The sequence below is a fragment of the Oncorhynchus masou genome, chromosome 5 (assembly GCF_036934945.1).
Source record: "Oncorhynchus masou masou isolate Uvic2021 chromosome 5, UVic_Omas_1.1, whole genome shotgun sequence".
NCBI classification, from domain to species: domain Eukaryota; kingdom Metazoa; phylum Chordata; class Actinopteri; order Salmoniformes; family Salmonidae; genus Oncorhynchus; species Oncorhynchus masou.
The window spans coordinates 86,780,927-86,793,620 of NC_088216.1; the positions used below are offsets into that span (position 1 = coordinate 86,780,927).

The window sequence follows — 12,694 nt, forward strand, 5'->3', positions numbered from 1 at the left end:
CACAGAACGAACCAATCGCGTTCTAGAGACTGAAATGAGAGCCAATTGGAAGCCTTCGTAGGTTGACGTGTTCATCAGGAAGCGTTGGCAGAATCTAAGCATTGCGTGCTCACATTACCGGTTTCGACTCTCGCTGCTCATGTCTAGCTGGCATTTATTTTTCACTAGACAGGTAGTTTTGTATCGTAACGTTTAGCTAGGTACATCTAGCTAAACTAGATTAAGTTAGTTATTAATTGTAAAATGTTGTGTTTGACTAGTTTGTCGGTCGCCCTCGCAGCGCTGGCTCTGGTACCGAGCATTAGCGACGCTTTGAAAGATGGGGATTGTGAAGGTGGGTTGGTTTGTCTCATTTATGTCACTTTGGATATAACTAGCTCGTTAGTCGTAGTTAAGTTTTATGGCAATCTACAATTCCATGCTGTGTCATTAGCAAGGATTCTTCGCCAAATAGCCTAGACGTTGGCTATAATTCAATGCGTTGAAATGTCTTTCAATGCGCTCCTAATTTTATGTTTGTTTGCAGAGAAGTATTGTAGCTTGCTGTGTCTCGCTAACTAGTACCTGTTAATTGCTCATTAGGACCTTGCCTTGTGCCCCAGCCATGTCAGATATTGCCTGTGGTTTCTGTTGGTGAGGCAATATGCTCCCATGTCAAGCTATTGTTTCTCTGTTAGATGGGATAGCTGATACTTGACTGTCTATTGTTCAGCTTTGTCCAGGGCAGTGGTTCCCAAACGTTTTATAGTCCCGTACCCCTTCAAACATTCAACCTCCAGCTGTACCCCCTCTAGCACCAGGGTCAGCTGTACCCCCTCTAGCACCAGGGTCAGCTGTACCCCCTCTAGCACCAGGGTCAGCTGTACCCCCTCTAGCACCAGGGTCAGCGCACTCTTAGATGTTGTTTTTTGCCATCATTGTAAGGCTGCCACACACACTATATGATACATTTATTAAACATAAGAATGAGTGAGTTTGTGTTACCCGGCTCTTGGGAAGTGACAGCTCTTATACTACCAGGGCATAAATAATAATCAATCATTTTGCTCTTTATTTAACCATCTTACATATAAAACCTTATTTGTATATTGAAAATTCACCACAGGGTAATGAGAAGGATGTGCTTGAAAGGATGCACATAACTCTGCCATGTGGGGTGTATTGGAGAGTCTGTCTTAAATCATTTTCCACACACAGTCTGTGCCTGTATTTAGTTTTCACGTTAGTGAGAGCCGAGAATCCACTCTCACATAGGCATGTGGTTGCAAAGGGCATCAGTGTCTTAACAGCGCGATTTGCCAAGACCAGAATACTCTGAGCGCAACCCAATTCAGAAATCTGGTGGTGGCTTCTGATTTTCACAGAACCGCTTGTTGCAATTTCAATGAGGCTCTCTTGTTCAGATATCCGTAAGTGGACTGGAGGCAGGGCATGAAAGGATAATGAATCCAGTTGTTTGTGTCGTCCGTTTCGGGAAAGTAATTGCTCACCCAACTCACTCAGTTGCTTTGCTATATCACATTTGACATTGTCTGTAAGCTTGAGTTCATTTGCACACACACACATCCATACAATGATGGAAAGACCTGTGTGTTGTCCCAGTTAATGCAGACAGAGAAGAGCTCCAACTTCTTAGCCTCAGTTTTGTCCCGCACATTGACTATAGTTGCGGAGAGTCCCTGTAATCCTAGATTCAGATCATTCAGGTGATTTTAATTTAGAAAGAAACGCATCACCCAGAAAGGCCAGTCATGTGAGAGACTTGTCATCACGCAAGTGAAAACTTTAAGCTTGTCTCTCAATTGAAAAAAATGTAAGTACTTTGACCCTTGATAACCAGCGCGATTCTGGTATGTTGTGAAAGCGTTGCATGGTTGCTGCCAACATCATTGCATAGTGCAGAAAATATGAGAGTTCAGGTGCCTTTCTTTTAACAAAAGAGAGAGACTCTCGGATGCTGCAGTGTACCCAAGAGACTCTCGGTGGATGATGCAGTGTACCCAAGAGACTCTCGGTGGATGATGCAGTGTACCCAAGAGACTCTCGGTGGATGATGCAGTGTACCCAAGAGACTCTCGGTGGATGATGCAGTGTACCCAAGAGACTCTCGGTGGATGCTGCAGTGTACCCAAGAGACTCTCGGTGGATGCGGCAGTGTACCCAAGAGACTCTCGGTGGATGCTGCAGTGTACCCAAGAGACTCGGTGGATGCTGCAGTGTACCCAAGAGACTCTCGGTGGATGCTGCAGTGTACCCAAGAGACTCTCGGTGGATGATGCAGTGTACCCAAGAGACTCTCGGTGGATGATGCAGTGTACCCAAGAGACTCTCGGTGGATGATGCAGTGTACCCAAGAGACTCTCGGTGGATGCTGCAGTGTACCCAAGAGACTCTCGGTGGATGATGCAGTGTACCCAGGTATCGTCGGGATCAACTGCTGGCACGCGCGTTACCACTCCACTAGGTCTCCCTGTCATGGCTTTTGCGCCATCAGTACAGACACCAACATGAGCAGCATCTACGTTTGGCTACATACGGACCGTTAGTGGAATTCCCGCAAGAGAGTAACGGATAATGTGATTGGATGATAACTATTTGACTAGGCTTCCTGTATTTGACATTGTGTTGTTAGTTCGCTGAACACTAGATGGTTTAATTTTATTTTTGGCAGTGAAACGAGGCTACACACGTAAGAAAAAAATCTCACCCAAATGTATAGCCCCGTTGGAAAATATAATTGGACTGTTTGAAAATGTGAATAGAATTATTATTTTTTTGGGGGGGGTTATTTGTTATTTAAAATGTAAAAAACAAAATGTAAATGCCATTTTTATTTGGCGTGCCCCCGATGGCATTGCGCATACCCCAGTTTGGGAATACCTGGTCTAGTGTATTGGGCTATATAACACATGGATAACCTACTGTAACAGAACAGACTGACCATAGAAGTTTGAGTTGTAAAACCTAACCTCCTATATATAATGTTGATAGTATTGCTGGAGTTACCCATTTTTTGTTGTTGTATACCATCAGATTAGCAGAATGTTATATTAGTAAAGTATATAGAAAGGATGCCATCTTTGTACACTCCTAACATCCTAACGTAATAATGGTCATTCCTTGTTTTGCGTTGTTTCCTCCCTTTTTCAGTGTGTGTGAGCTTCCTGGGAAGGTTATATCAGTCATTGCAAGACAACAATGTTAAATTCACCAGCGCAGACATCGAGAAGGCCCTCGTCAAAACCTGCAAAGACGCCAAGGGCAAGGAAAACCGCTTTGTAAGTGATTTTTAGGCTAATGTTTTAGTTTTAATGTAAGTCTAGTCGATAAGTAGTTACATTGTGTTCTATCCAGATTATCCACTGAATTTGTTGATTTGATTGCTGTTATTTTTCGTCCTTCTGTACCCTCAGTGTTACTACATTGGTGGAACAAATGACGCTGCCACCAAAATACTCAACGAGATCTCCAAGCCCCTGAGCTACCACACGCCAGTGGACAAGATCTGTGAGAAACTAAAGAAGAAGGACAGTCAGATCTGTGAACTGAAATATGGTAAGGAAACAAATGTAGGACCCATCTCAGATGACTTGGTTATTTGTAAGTTAAATCGATACTTTAGTACCAAACCACTTTTTTTTAACCTTTATTTAACTAGGCAAGTCAGTTAAGAACAAATTTCTTATTTTCAATGATGGCCTAGGAACAGTGGGTTAACTGCCTGTTCAGGGGCAGAACGACAGATTTGTGCCTTGTCAGCTTGGGGGTTTGAACTTGCAACCTTCCGGTTGACTAGTCCAACGCTCTAACCACTAGGCTACCCTAGTAGCTTAACATAAGGATGTAGAAGATAGACTGTGTACCATACAGAGTATGTTAGCATCCCTCAATTCCATTTCTCTCTGACAGCTAAACCCTGCTTAAGTCTCAATTTCTCATTTTTTTTTTGTCCCTTATTTGTTCCCATAGTTTATCCTCTTTCACGTGGGACTCCTCACAGTACTCATAGTAAATACACAATACCATTACATGCTGATGACACAGGTCACGTCGTGTGCAAATATCAAATCAAATATATTTATAAAGCCCTTCAGCTGATCTCTCAAAGTGCTGTACAGAAACCCAGCCGAAAACCCCCAAACAGCAAGCAATGCAGGTGTAGAAGCACGGTGGCTAGGAAAAACACCCTAGAAAGGCCAAAACCTAGGAAGAAACCTAGAGAGGAACCAGGCTATGTGAGGTGGCCAGTCCTCTTCTGGCTCGCCGGGTGGAGATTATAACAGAACATGGCCAAGATGTTCAAATGTTCATAAATTACCAGCATGGTCAAATAATAATAATCACAGTAGTTGTTGAGGGTGCAACAGGTCAGCACCTCAGGAGTAAATGTCAGTTGGCTTTTCATAGCCGATCATTCAGAGTATCTCTACCACTCCTGCTGTCTCTAGAGAGTTGAGAACAGCAGGTCTGGGACAGGTAGCACGTCCGGTGAACAGGTCAGGGTTCCATAGCCGCAGGCAGGACCGTTGAATCTGGGGCAGCATTACTACAACGACTGCATGATATAAATATATATTAATGTATACATGCATGTTGTTCAGTCGTTGCACCGAACACTGCCTCAGCGAGCGTCTGCGTGGCCAGGCGCTAAAATATAAATCCTTTGTGACGCTCAACACGCTGTAAGTCCCGCCTCTCCCATCTCCTCATTGGTTTTTAGGAGCATATAAACACGTGATTGAAAGATGCACTGATGTCCACGTTGTAGTAATGCACCGTAAAGTTGGTGACCAACTGCCATATAAAGTCAAAAAAAAAGAAGTCTGAGGAAGGAAAAAGATGACGAGAAAGGAATTCGGTTTTCCCGTTTTCATCTGTGGATTAATTGTCGGAATAGAGGACCTTGTGCATTTCAGGTAAAATAACAACCCAATGTTTATTTACCAGGACAAATTATCTAGAAACGGCAAGCTAGCTAGATAAATTGACATAAATACTGAAATTAATTTGGGGACAGGTCGAAAAGCATATCATTGGTTCAGAGTTTGTTTTGATATTTCAACCTGCGTGTCCTCATTCACTTCTGGTGTGGGTCAACAAAACCAACGTGGCGCGCGATGGCACGCTCGCGTCCAGTTTGGTCAGCTTGTTAGATAATGGTTTGTGGATCACGGTAAGTCCAAAACATTGTACAATGTCGGCCTGTGGCTATTTCCAACCACCGTCTGGCATATTACAAGGTATTTACATACACAAACACAGGTGAGGACTGATTTTCCATGTCATCACCATACCTAACTGGGGGGGGGGTTGACTGTCTAATTTTGCCTCACAGTGAAATTTGACCTCTCTTCCTGGAACGTGAAGAGACTCTGCACACTACATTCTACTGTTAATCTCACGGCATAGAATGCAGAGTCTTGTTTAACCTTTTTAGTGAACATATTTTGATATCAGAACCTGCTAAGAGACAGTTCATACTGGTATGTAACTGGTGTCGCTGTGTGAGCTTTCTTAACAGAAGCCTATGGCTTCATTCCTTCATCCCAATCCTCTACCACACACACTTAGTTAACCCTCCTGAACCCCCCACCCCCTGTTCTTAGCCAGTTAAACCACTGAAATGCTAGCAGGATCTGTTAAAGATGGCATCTTCACCTTCTCTCCTCTCTGCAGACAAACAGCTGGACCTGAGCACCGTGGATCTGAAGAAGCTGAAGGTGAAGGAATTGAAGAAGATCCTGGAGGTGTGGGGAGAGTCGTGTAAAGGCTGTGCCGAGAAGTCCGACTTCATCCGCAAGATCAATGAACTCATGCCCAAGTACGCCCCAAACGCAGCCCAAGCACGGAGTGAACTGTAACCAGTGGGAGGAGGGGGATGTAGACCTGGGATTGTATTCAGTGTCTCAAAGTAGAAATTCTGATTTAGGATCAGTTTTGCCTTTTTATTACATTTTTTGTTGTTGTTGATCATAATGAATAAGACTCTGTATCAAGCATCTCGATGAGGAGTGTTGATTTTAGGATCAGGTCCCCCCCCTTGTCCTTTCCGCCATTTTATTATTTGTGATCTAAATGCCAAATCTAATCCTAGATCAGCTCTCCCAACTCTGAGACAGTTTGGCTTGAATACCAAATTGCACCCTAGTCCCTATATAGTGCACTACCTTTGACCAGAGCCCTGTGGGGAGTATGGTACCATTTGGAACGTTACCTTTGTTTATACGGGCCCTGGGGAAAGGGGCTTTGGGTGTCCTGAGAGGGTGGTAATGTGCTGGGTGGCATATGAACCACCTGTCTGTCTGTACATGACCTTTTGTTTTTTAAGGGATATACTTTGTTTTTTGTTGTTGTCTTAATTAATAACGGTATAATCAAATATAACCGGTGTGGACAAGCTCATATGCAGAAGGTCCTAGACAGTGGGTGTAGTAAGACACCTGATTCTACTGACCTACTAATCATCAAATCGAGACCTTGATTTGTACCCTCTACAAATAAGTTTGGCCACCCCTGAAATATATACATATATATTTTAAAGAGAAGATAAAACTATTGAATTGGCCTTTTCTTTCACACAACCTTACATGTTTATTACAAATGTTCTGTACTTTTTCATTAAAATATGAAAACAAGGTGTCAGAAGTCATGGTGTTTTAATAGTCAATGCTGGTGGTATCATCACACATGCTCATAAATATATAGCTTGCCATGAGTGTTTTCTACGGAACAAAACATATAAGTGGAACATGTCGTAAAATATCCCAGAAATTATTCATACGCACAAAAAAGCTTATTTCTTTCAAATTTTGTGCACAAATTTGTTTACATCCCTGTTCGTCAACATTTCTCCATTGCCAAGATAATCCATCCACCTGACAGGTGTGGCATATCAAGAAGCTGATTAAACAGCACGATCATTACACAGGTGCACCTTGTGCTGAGGATAATATAAGGGACAATAAAAGGCCTCTCAAATGTGCAGTTTTGTCACACAACACAATGCCACAGATGTGTCAAGTTGCAGAAATGTCCACCAGAGCTGTTACCAGAATTGAAAGTTCATTTCTTTGTCTTAAGCCGCCTCCGTTTTAGAGAATTTGGCAGTCTGTCCAACTGGCCTCACAACCACTGACCACCTGTACGGCATCGTGTGGTTGAGCGGTCTGCTAATGTCAAGTGTTGTGAGTAGAGTGCCCCATGGTGGCGGTGGGGTTATGGTATGGCCAAGTATAAGCTATGAACACAATAGCATTTTATTGATGGCAATTTGAATGCACCAAAAAAATACCTTGACTAAATCGTGAGGCCATTTTTTTTTTCAAGGTATATGACCAATAGATGCATATCTGTATTCCCAGAAATGTGAAATCCATAGATTAGGACCGAATGAATTTATTTAAACTGACTAATTTCCTCATATGAGCTGTAAAATCAATTAAATTGTTGCATGTTGCAGTTATATTTTAGTTCAGTATAATTCCAAATGCATGTGAAACATTTTTCTATTTAACATTTGATAATTTCTCATTTCCATAGCAGATATTAATACTTGTGCCTTATCTAATTCGTGTCATATATTTGCAAGACTTTGGGTGAGCAGTATCTGCTTCCGCATGACGTCCCTAGCCCTGCGGCTACGTCGCCTCAAACCCCTCCCATTGGCGGAACGTATACATTCCTTTTGTCCAAGATGGCGGAGTTGAAACAGGTTCACTGATTGTAAATATGTTTTTAAACGCGTTTATCCTTTTTTATTTTATATCGGAATACATGCAAAGTCTTTAACGTCGCGAACATTAGTTACAAGTTATTAACGTCCGTTTATGTGTAACGTCTCCCAAAAGTGAGGAATTTGCTTACAGATCGGATTTTTTTTTCTGCAGACACTGGCTGGCTAGTTAGCAACAAAAAAAGTTTGGGCATCGTTTGAAAATGAAGCGACAGGCCGGGAGGGACTCCAGTCCTAGTAGGACTTTAGCGAAACGAATACGGGAAAGAGAGCGGGACCGGGACGGTGCACGGAGAGAGGACCTGCCGCTCCCACCACTTGCTTTGCTGCTCGCTGAAAGCGGGAGGCAACATGCTCGGAGTAGGAGCAGGGAACGAGAAAAGACACGGCTTCGGGAGGAGCGTGGAGGCACCGGAGATCCCCTCCACCACCGACAACAACACCACGACCTCGATCTCATCGGCCGACCCTCTCTCCGGACTACAGCCGTCCTGCCGAAAGGCAAAGAGGCAGCCGAACTACTGGGCCTCCGGGGGGGAGCCGGTGGGACTCTGGAATACAAATCGTTGCTCATTAGCAATCTCGGCTCGGTGCTTTCTGACGAGCACGTTGAAGACGGACTGTTTCACGAGTTTAAAAAGTTTGGAGACGTTAGTGTGAAACTATCTCACACTCCAGAGCTAGGCCGAGTCGCCTACATCAATTTCCGGCACCCGGAGGACGCTAAAGAGGCCAGGCATGCCAAAACCAGGCTAGTACTCTATGACCGCCCCCTCAAAGTAGAGCCCATGTACATCCGGCGGCGCAGCAGCACGCCGCCGGATATGGGCTATGTCCCCATCCATGGCGCCCCATATCCCTCTTATAGACAGAGGTCCCTCTCCCCCTGCCCTGGAGTTAGTAGTATCAGAGATATCCGACCACCAAGACATTACCATGTAGAGGGACTGAGCAGAGAGAGGGAGAGGATCTTAGATTACTATGGGATGTTAGACGAGAGGGGAAGGCCTTACGGGCTGCCTGTACCTGAGCATGATGACATAAAACCTGAGGACGACGCGAGGGCGTGCAGGAACCTGTTTATCGGCAACCTGGATCACAACGTCACCGAGGGCGAGCTGAGGAGAGGCTTCGATAAGTACGGCATCATTGAGGAAGTTGTGATTAAACGACCGGCGCGTGGTCAGGGTGGAGCCTACGCTTTCCTCAAGTTCCAGAACTTAGACATGGCTCACCGGGCTAAGATAACCATGCAGGGTCGCGTGATCGGCGGGAACCCGGTGAAGATAGGCTATGGTAAGGCCAACCCTACCACCAGACTCTGGGTAGGCGGGCTGGGACCCAGCAATTCCCTGGCAGCCCTGGCCAGAGAGTTTGACCGTTTTGGCAGCATCCGGAACATACACTATGCGAAAGGGGATAGTTTTGCCTACATTCAGTATGAGAGCCTAGATGCCTCTCAGGCTGCATGCACTCAGATGAGAGGGTTCCCTCTCGGAGGCCCAGAGAGGAGGCTGAGGGTGGACTTTGCCAAGGCTGAGGAGCCCCTGCCTCGTAGTTACCCAACAGGATACCAGCCCCCTGTGTCCCAGCCTGCCCACCTGGACCTGCTGAGGCATCGCGACCGTAGCCTGGAGAGAGAGCTACGCTCCCGGGACCGCTCGCCACCCTCCCACGCTCTGTTCACCCAGCGGGAGAAAGAGAGAGCTATGCTGGACAGGGGGGACAGAGAGTTCATCTCTCCAACAAATAGCCTTGAGCGCAGGGGGAGTGAAGCGTTTGGGGTGTCTCGTGGTGGCCGAGGGGACCGGGCAGCCCGGAGCCGAAGCAGAGAGCGCTGGCTGAAGGAGAGAGACGCAGAGCGGGCAGAGAGACGCAGACGCAGGTCCCTTTCCCTTGATGGACAGGAGAAGGAGAGAGGAGGAGCAGGGCCAGCTTCTCCAGAAGACAGCCCAGACAGAGCCAGGGTCCGGGCCCCAGACTCTACCACCGAGCCCAGGGGACAGAGCCCCGACAGCAGCCGCCACTCCAACGAGGACCGGGCCGGCCTGGACGGCCACGAGACATCCTCCAGCCGGGACCGACACAAGAAGACTGGCGGGGACAGAGAGAAGGACCGTGACCGCAACCACCGTGCCAGCGACACAAACCACACCTCAGACACACTTAATAAAGACCCTAGAACACCCAGTATGCTGTCGGAGTGTGCCGCCACCCTCACCAAAGCCTGGCACGGTCACTTCACCCTGAAGAACTCCTGTTTCCCCACTAACATGCACCTGCTGGCGGGAGGCTCCGGGTTCTTCCACTCTGTCATGAAGGACCACCAGGCCAAGGGGAAACTGACCCAGCTGAAGATCGCCCAGCGACTGAGGATGGACCAGACCAGGTTGAACGAGGTCACCAGGAGGATCAAGCATGGTGGCTCCGAGGGCTACGCTGTTCTCCTGGCCCTGCAAGGCCCCGTCAACCGCGAGGCCCCTCCACCTGAACCAGGCCTACAGATCAGACTCCTCCGTCACCTGGTCACCTACCTGAGGAACAAAGAGGCTGCAGGAGTGATCAGTCTACCTGTAGGTGGGGCTAAGCAGGGGGGAAAGGGGGGCATGCTGTACGCCTTCCCCCCATGTGATTTCTCCCAGCAGTTCCTCCAGAGTGCACACAGGACTTTGGGGAATCTGGATGAAGAGCACCTGGTGGTTGTTATTGTCAATGACTCTGCCTAACTTAGACAGAAGACACCTCTTTGTAGTGTTGGCTGTCAATGTTATTACACCCACCTTAACAGACTGCTGTCATTAGTGCTGGGAATTTCCAGGGACCTCAATTATACTTAGGTGCCGATATGTATTGTGATTCTCACCATTCTATATGTATTGTGATTCTCACCATTCTATTTGGATTGTGATTCTCACCATTCTATTTGGATTGTGATTCTCACCATTCTATTTGGATTGTGATTCTCACCATTCTATTTGGATTGTGATTCGCACGATTCTATTTGGATTGTGATTCTCACGATTCTATTTGGATTGTGATTCTCACGATTCTATTTGGATTGTGATTCTCACGATTCTATTTGGATTGTGATTCTCACGATTCTATTTGGATTGTGATTCTCACGATTCTATTTGGATTGTGATTCTCACCATTCTATTTGGATTGTGATTCTCACCATTCTATTTGGATTGTGATTCTCACCATTCTATTTGTATTGTCATTCGATACTGTGATTTCATTGCGATTCGATGTTCCAAACATTGCTCACCATATGTCTGCTGCAGAGGGACAAGAGAGCGAGCCAGGAGAAAATTAGTTTTGATCAGTCTATAAATTAAATGTGCTGAAAACAAATTGACTCCCAATTTAAAAAGAAGATGGAGAACAACACTATGAAGGAAATATACTGGACTTTTTTGTGCTGGTACAGCCAGCCAACTAGCGCATTAAATAATATTGGGATATTGTCAAACTGATATTGTCAAAACATGTCGTCAAATAATATACCAATATCCCCCCCCACACACATGGTGTGTCTGCCCCCCTTCCAGACTGTCTCCTTCCAGACTGTCAGTATCGGGTCCCACACAGTGAACACACTGAAGCCACCTTAGAGGACATGATAGTTTAGCCGTCTGTTGGTGTCGCTACCCCTGTGTACAAACGGAGACAGAGCTGTGTCTCTCCAAGCATGGGAACTTCTGACTCTTGAGACAGGCTTTAGGAGGTCTGGCCGACTCGTAGGACAGACATGATCTCGTACGTAGTCTCGTGCATTAGTGAAACACTACTAGTGAGTATGGGATTGTTGTTCATGCATACTGTTGTATATTTTTTTAATGGAATTGACCAAGCAGTATATCTACAGGCTACTTCCACAGCGGTAGTATAATTCATAGGATGGTTTGCATGTTTGACTTATTTTTCTTTGTTTTTATTGAACCATTCCTGAAGTTCCATGTTTGTCTTTATTTTGAGAACGGTGTGCTCTAATTGGCTGTTGCATGCAGAATGTTGTTTTTCTACAGATTCTACCCTGCAGCTTGGTGTTCAACTTCCACTGTCGTTTACTTGCCATTGATTTGAAACTGTTGTTGTTTTTAAATACTGTTTCAGCTCACAGATATTATTTCTTTAATAGTTCTGTCTTTGATCCTAGTGTGATATTGTGACGTTCGTGACTGGTATGGTTGAGCCTTTTTTTAAAGCGTTTTAATACACTATTCACCTGACAATGTACTGAATCAGCCTATAACCTATTTGCATATGATTTTAGGCAGAACGGATTGTATCTACCTCTACAATTATTTCAGTAAAATGTTTTGTTTTTTTTGTAAAACATTTTGTTATCGGAAACATACAATGCAAATGAAACCCACCCCCTTTGATCTTTGTTGGAGTCAGGTTATTATTTTTACAATTTATTACGTCTCCCAGGAGTTTATTTGAGCAGAAAGTGTCGCAAAATTAAAAAAAATTTTTTAATTTTACCAGTTGAGGTGATTTTAATGTTGTTGTTTTTTTTTTTTTTTTTACACATTTTGACTCACTGTTATTTATATTACTGTGATCTTCAGAGAAAACACCATTGCAAAGCCTGTCTGTTTCAATGATAATTATGGTCATTTTAATGTCGATTTGTAGACAGAGAACCTGAAATAATGGAACAGGAAGTCGAATGGTTTTAAGAAAAATTGTATATCGCGTCCCAAATGGCACCCTATGCCCTATATAGTGCACTACTTTTAGGATGCATACTTTGTCACTACATGACTTGAGACTGGTGTTAGACTCTACTGCCGTGCGAAGTTACTTTAAACCACCAATAGAGAATGAAAAGTATGGCTTGTTTATTATTCTGTCGTGTGACGCTAACCAATCGCATCACAGTGAGGAGGGGTAGTAGTCTATATGACTGCATCAGTTGGATGTGTTTACTTTCTCAACCTCACATGTTGTTTT

General features: G+C 44.9%; 2 protein-coding genes across 2 annotated transcripts; both read left to right on the top strand.

Moving 5' to 3' along the window:
- Positions 1 to 90: 90 nt before the first annotated feature.
- LOC135540423 (mesencephalic astrocyte-derived neurotrophic factor-like) lies at positions 91 to 6,637 on the top strand. The gene is made up of 4 exons (XM_064967046.1): positions 91 to 334; positions 3,151 to 3,278; positions 3,414 to 3,555; positions 5,677 to 6,637. Exons 1-4 carry the CDS (start codon positions 244 to 246, stop codon positions 5,859 to 5,861), a joined length of 546 nt encoding a protein of 181 aa, XP_064823118.1. The 5' UTR covers positions 91 to 243; the 3' UTR covers positions 5,862 to 6,637.
- Positions 6,638 to 7,687: 1,050 nt separating this feature from the next.
- On the top strand, positions 7,688 to 10,719 carry LOC135540424 (putative RNA-binding protein 15B). Its single transcript, XM_064967047.1, has one exon. The coding sequence runs from the start codon at positions 7,936 to 7,938 to the stop codon at positions 10,456 to 10,458; it is 2,523 nt and encodes an 840-aa protein (XP_064823119.1). The 5' UTR covers positions 7,688 to 7,935; the 3' UTR covers positions 10,459 to 10,719.
- Positions 10,720 to 12,694: the final 1,975 nt, after the last annotated feature.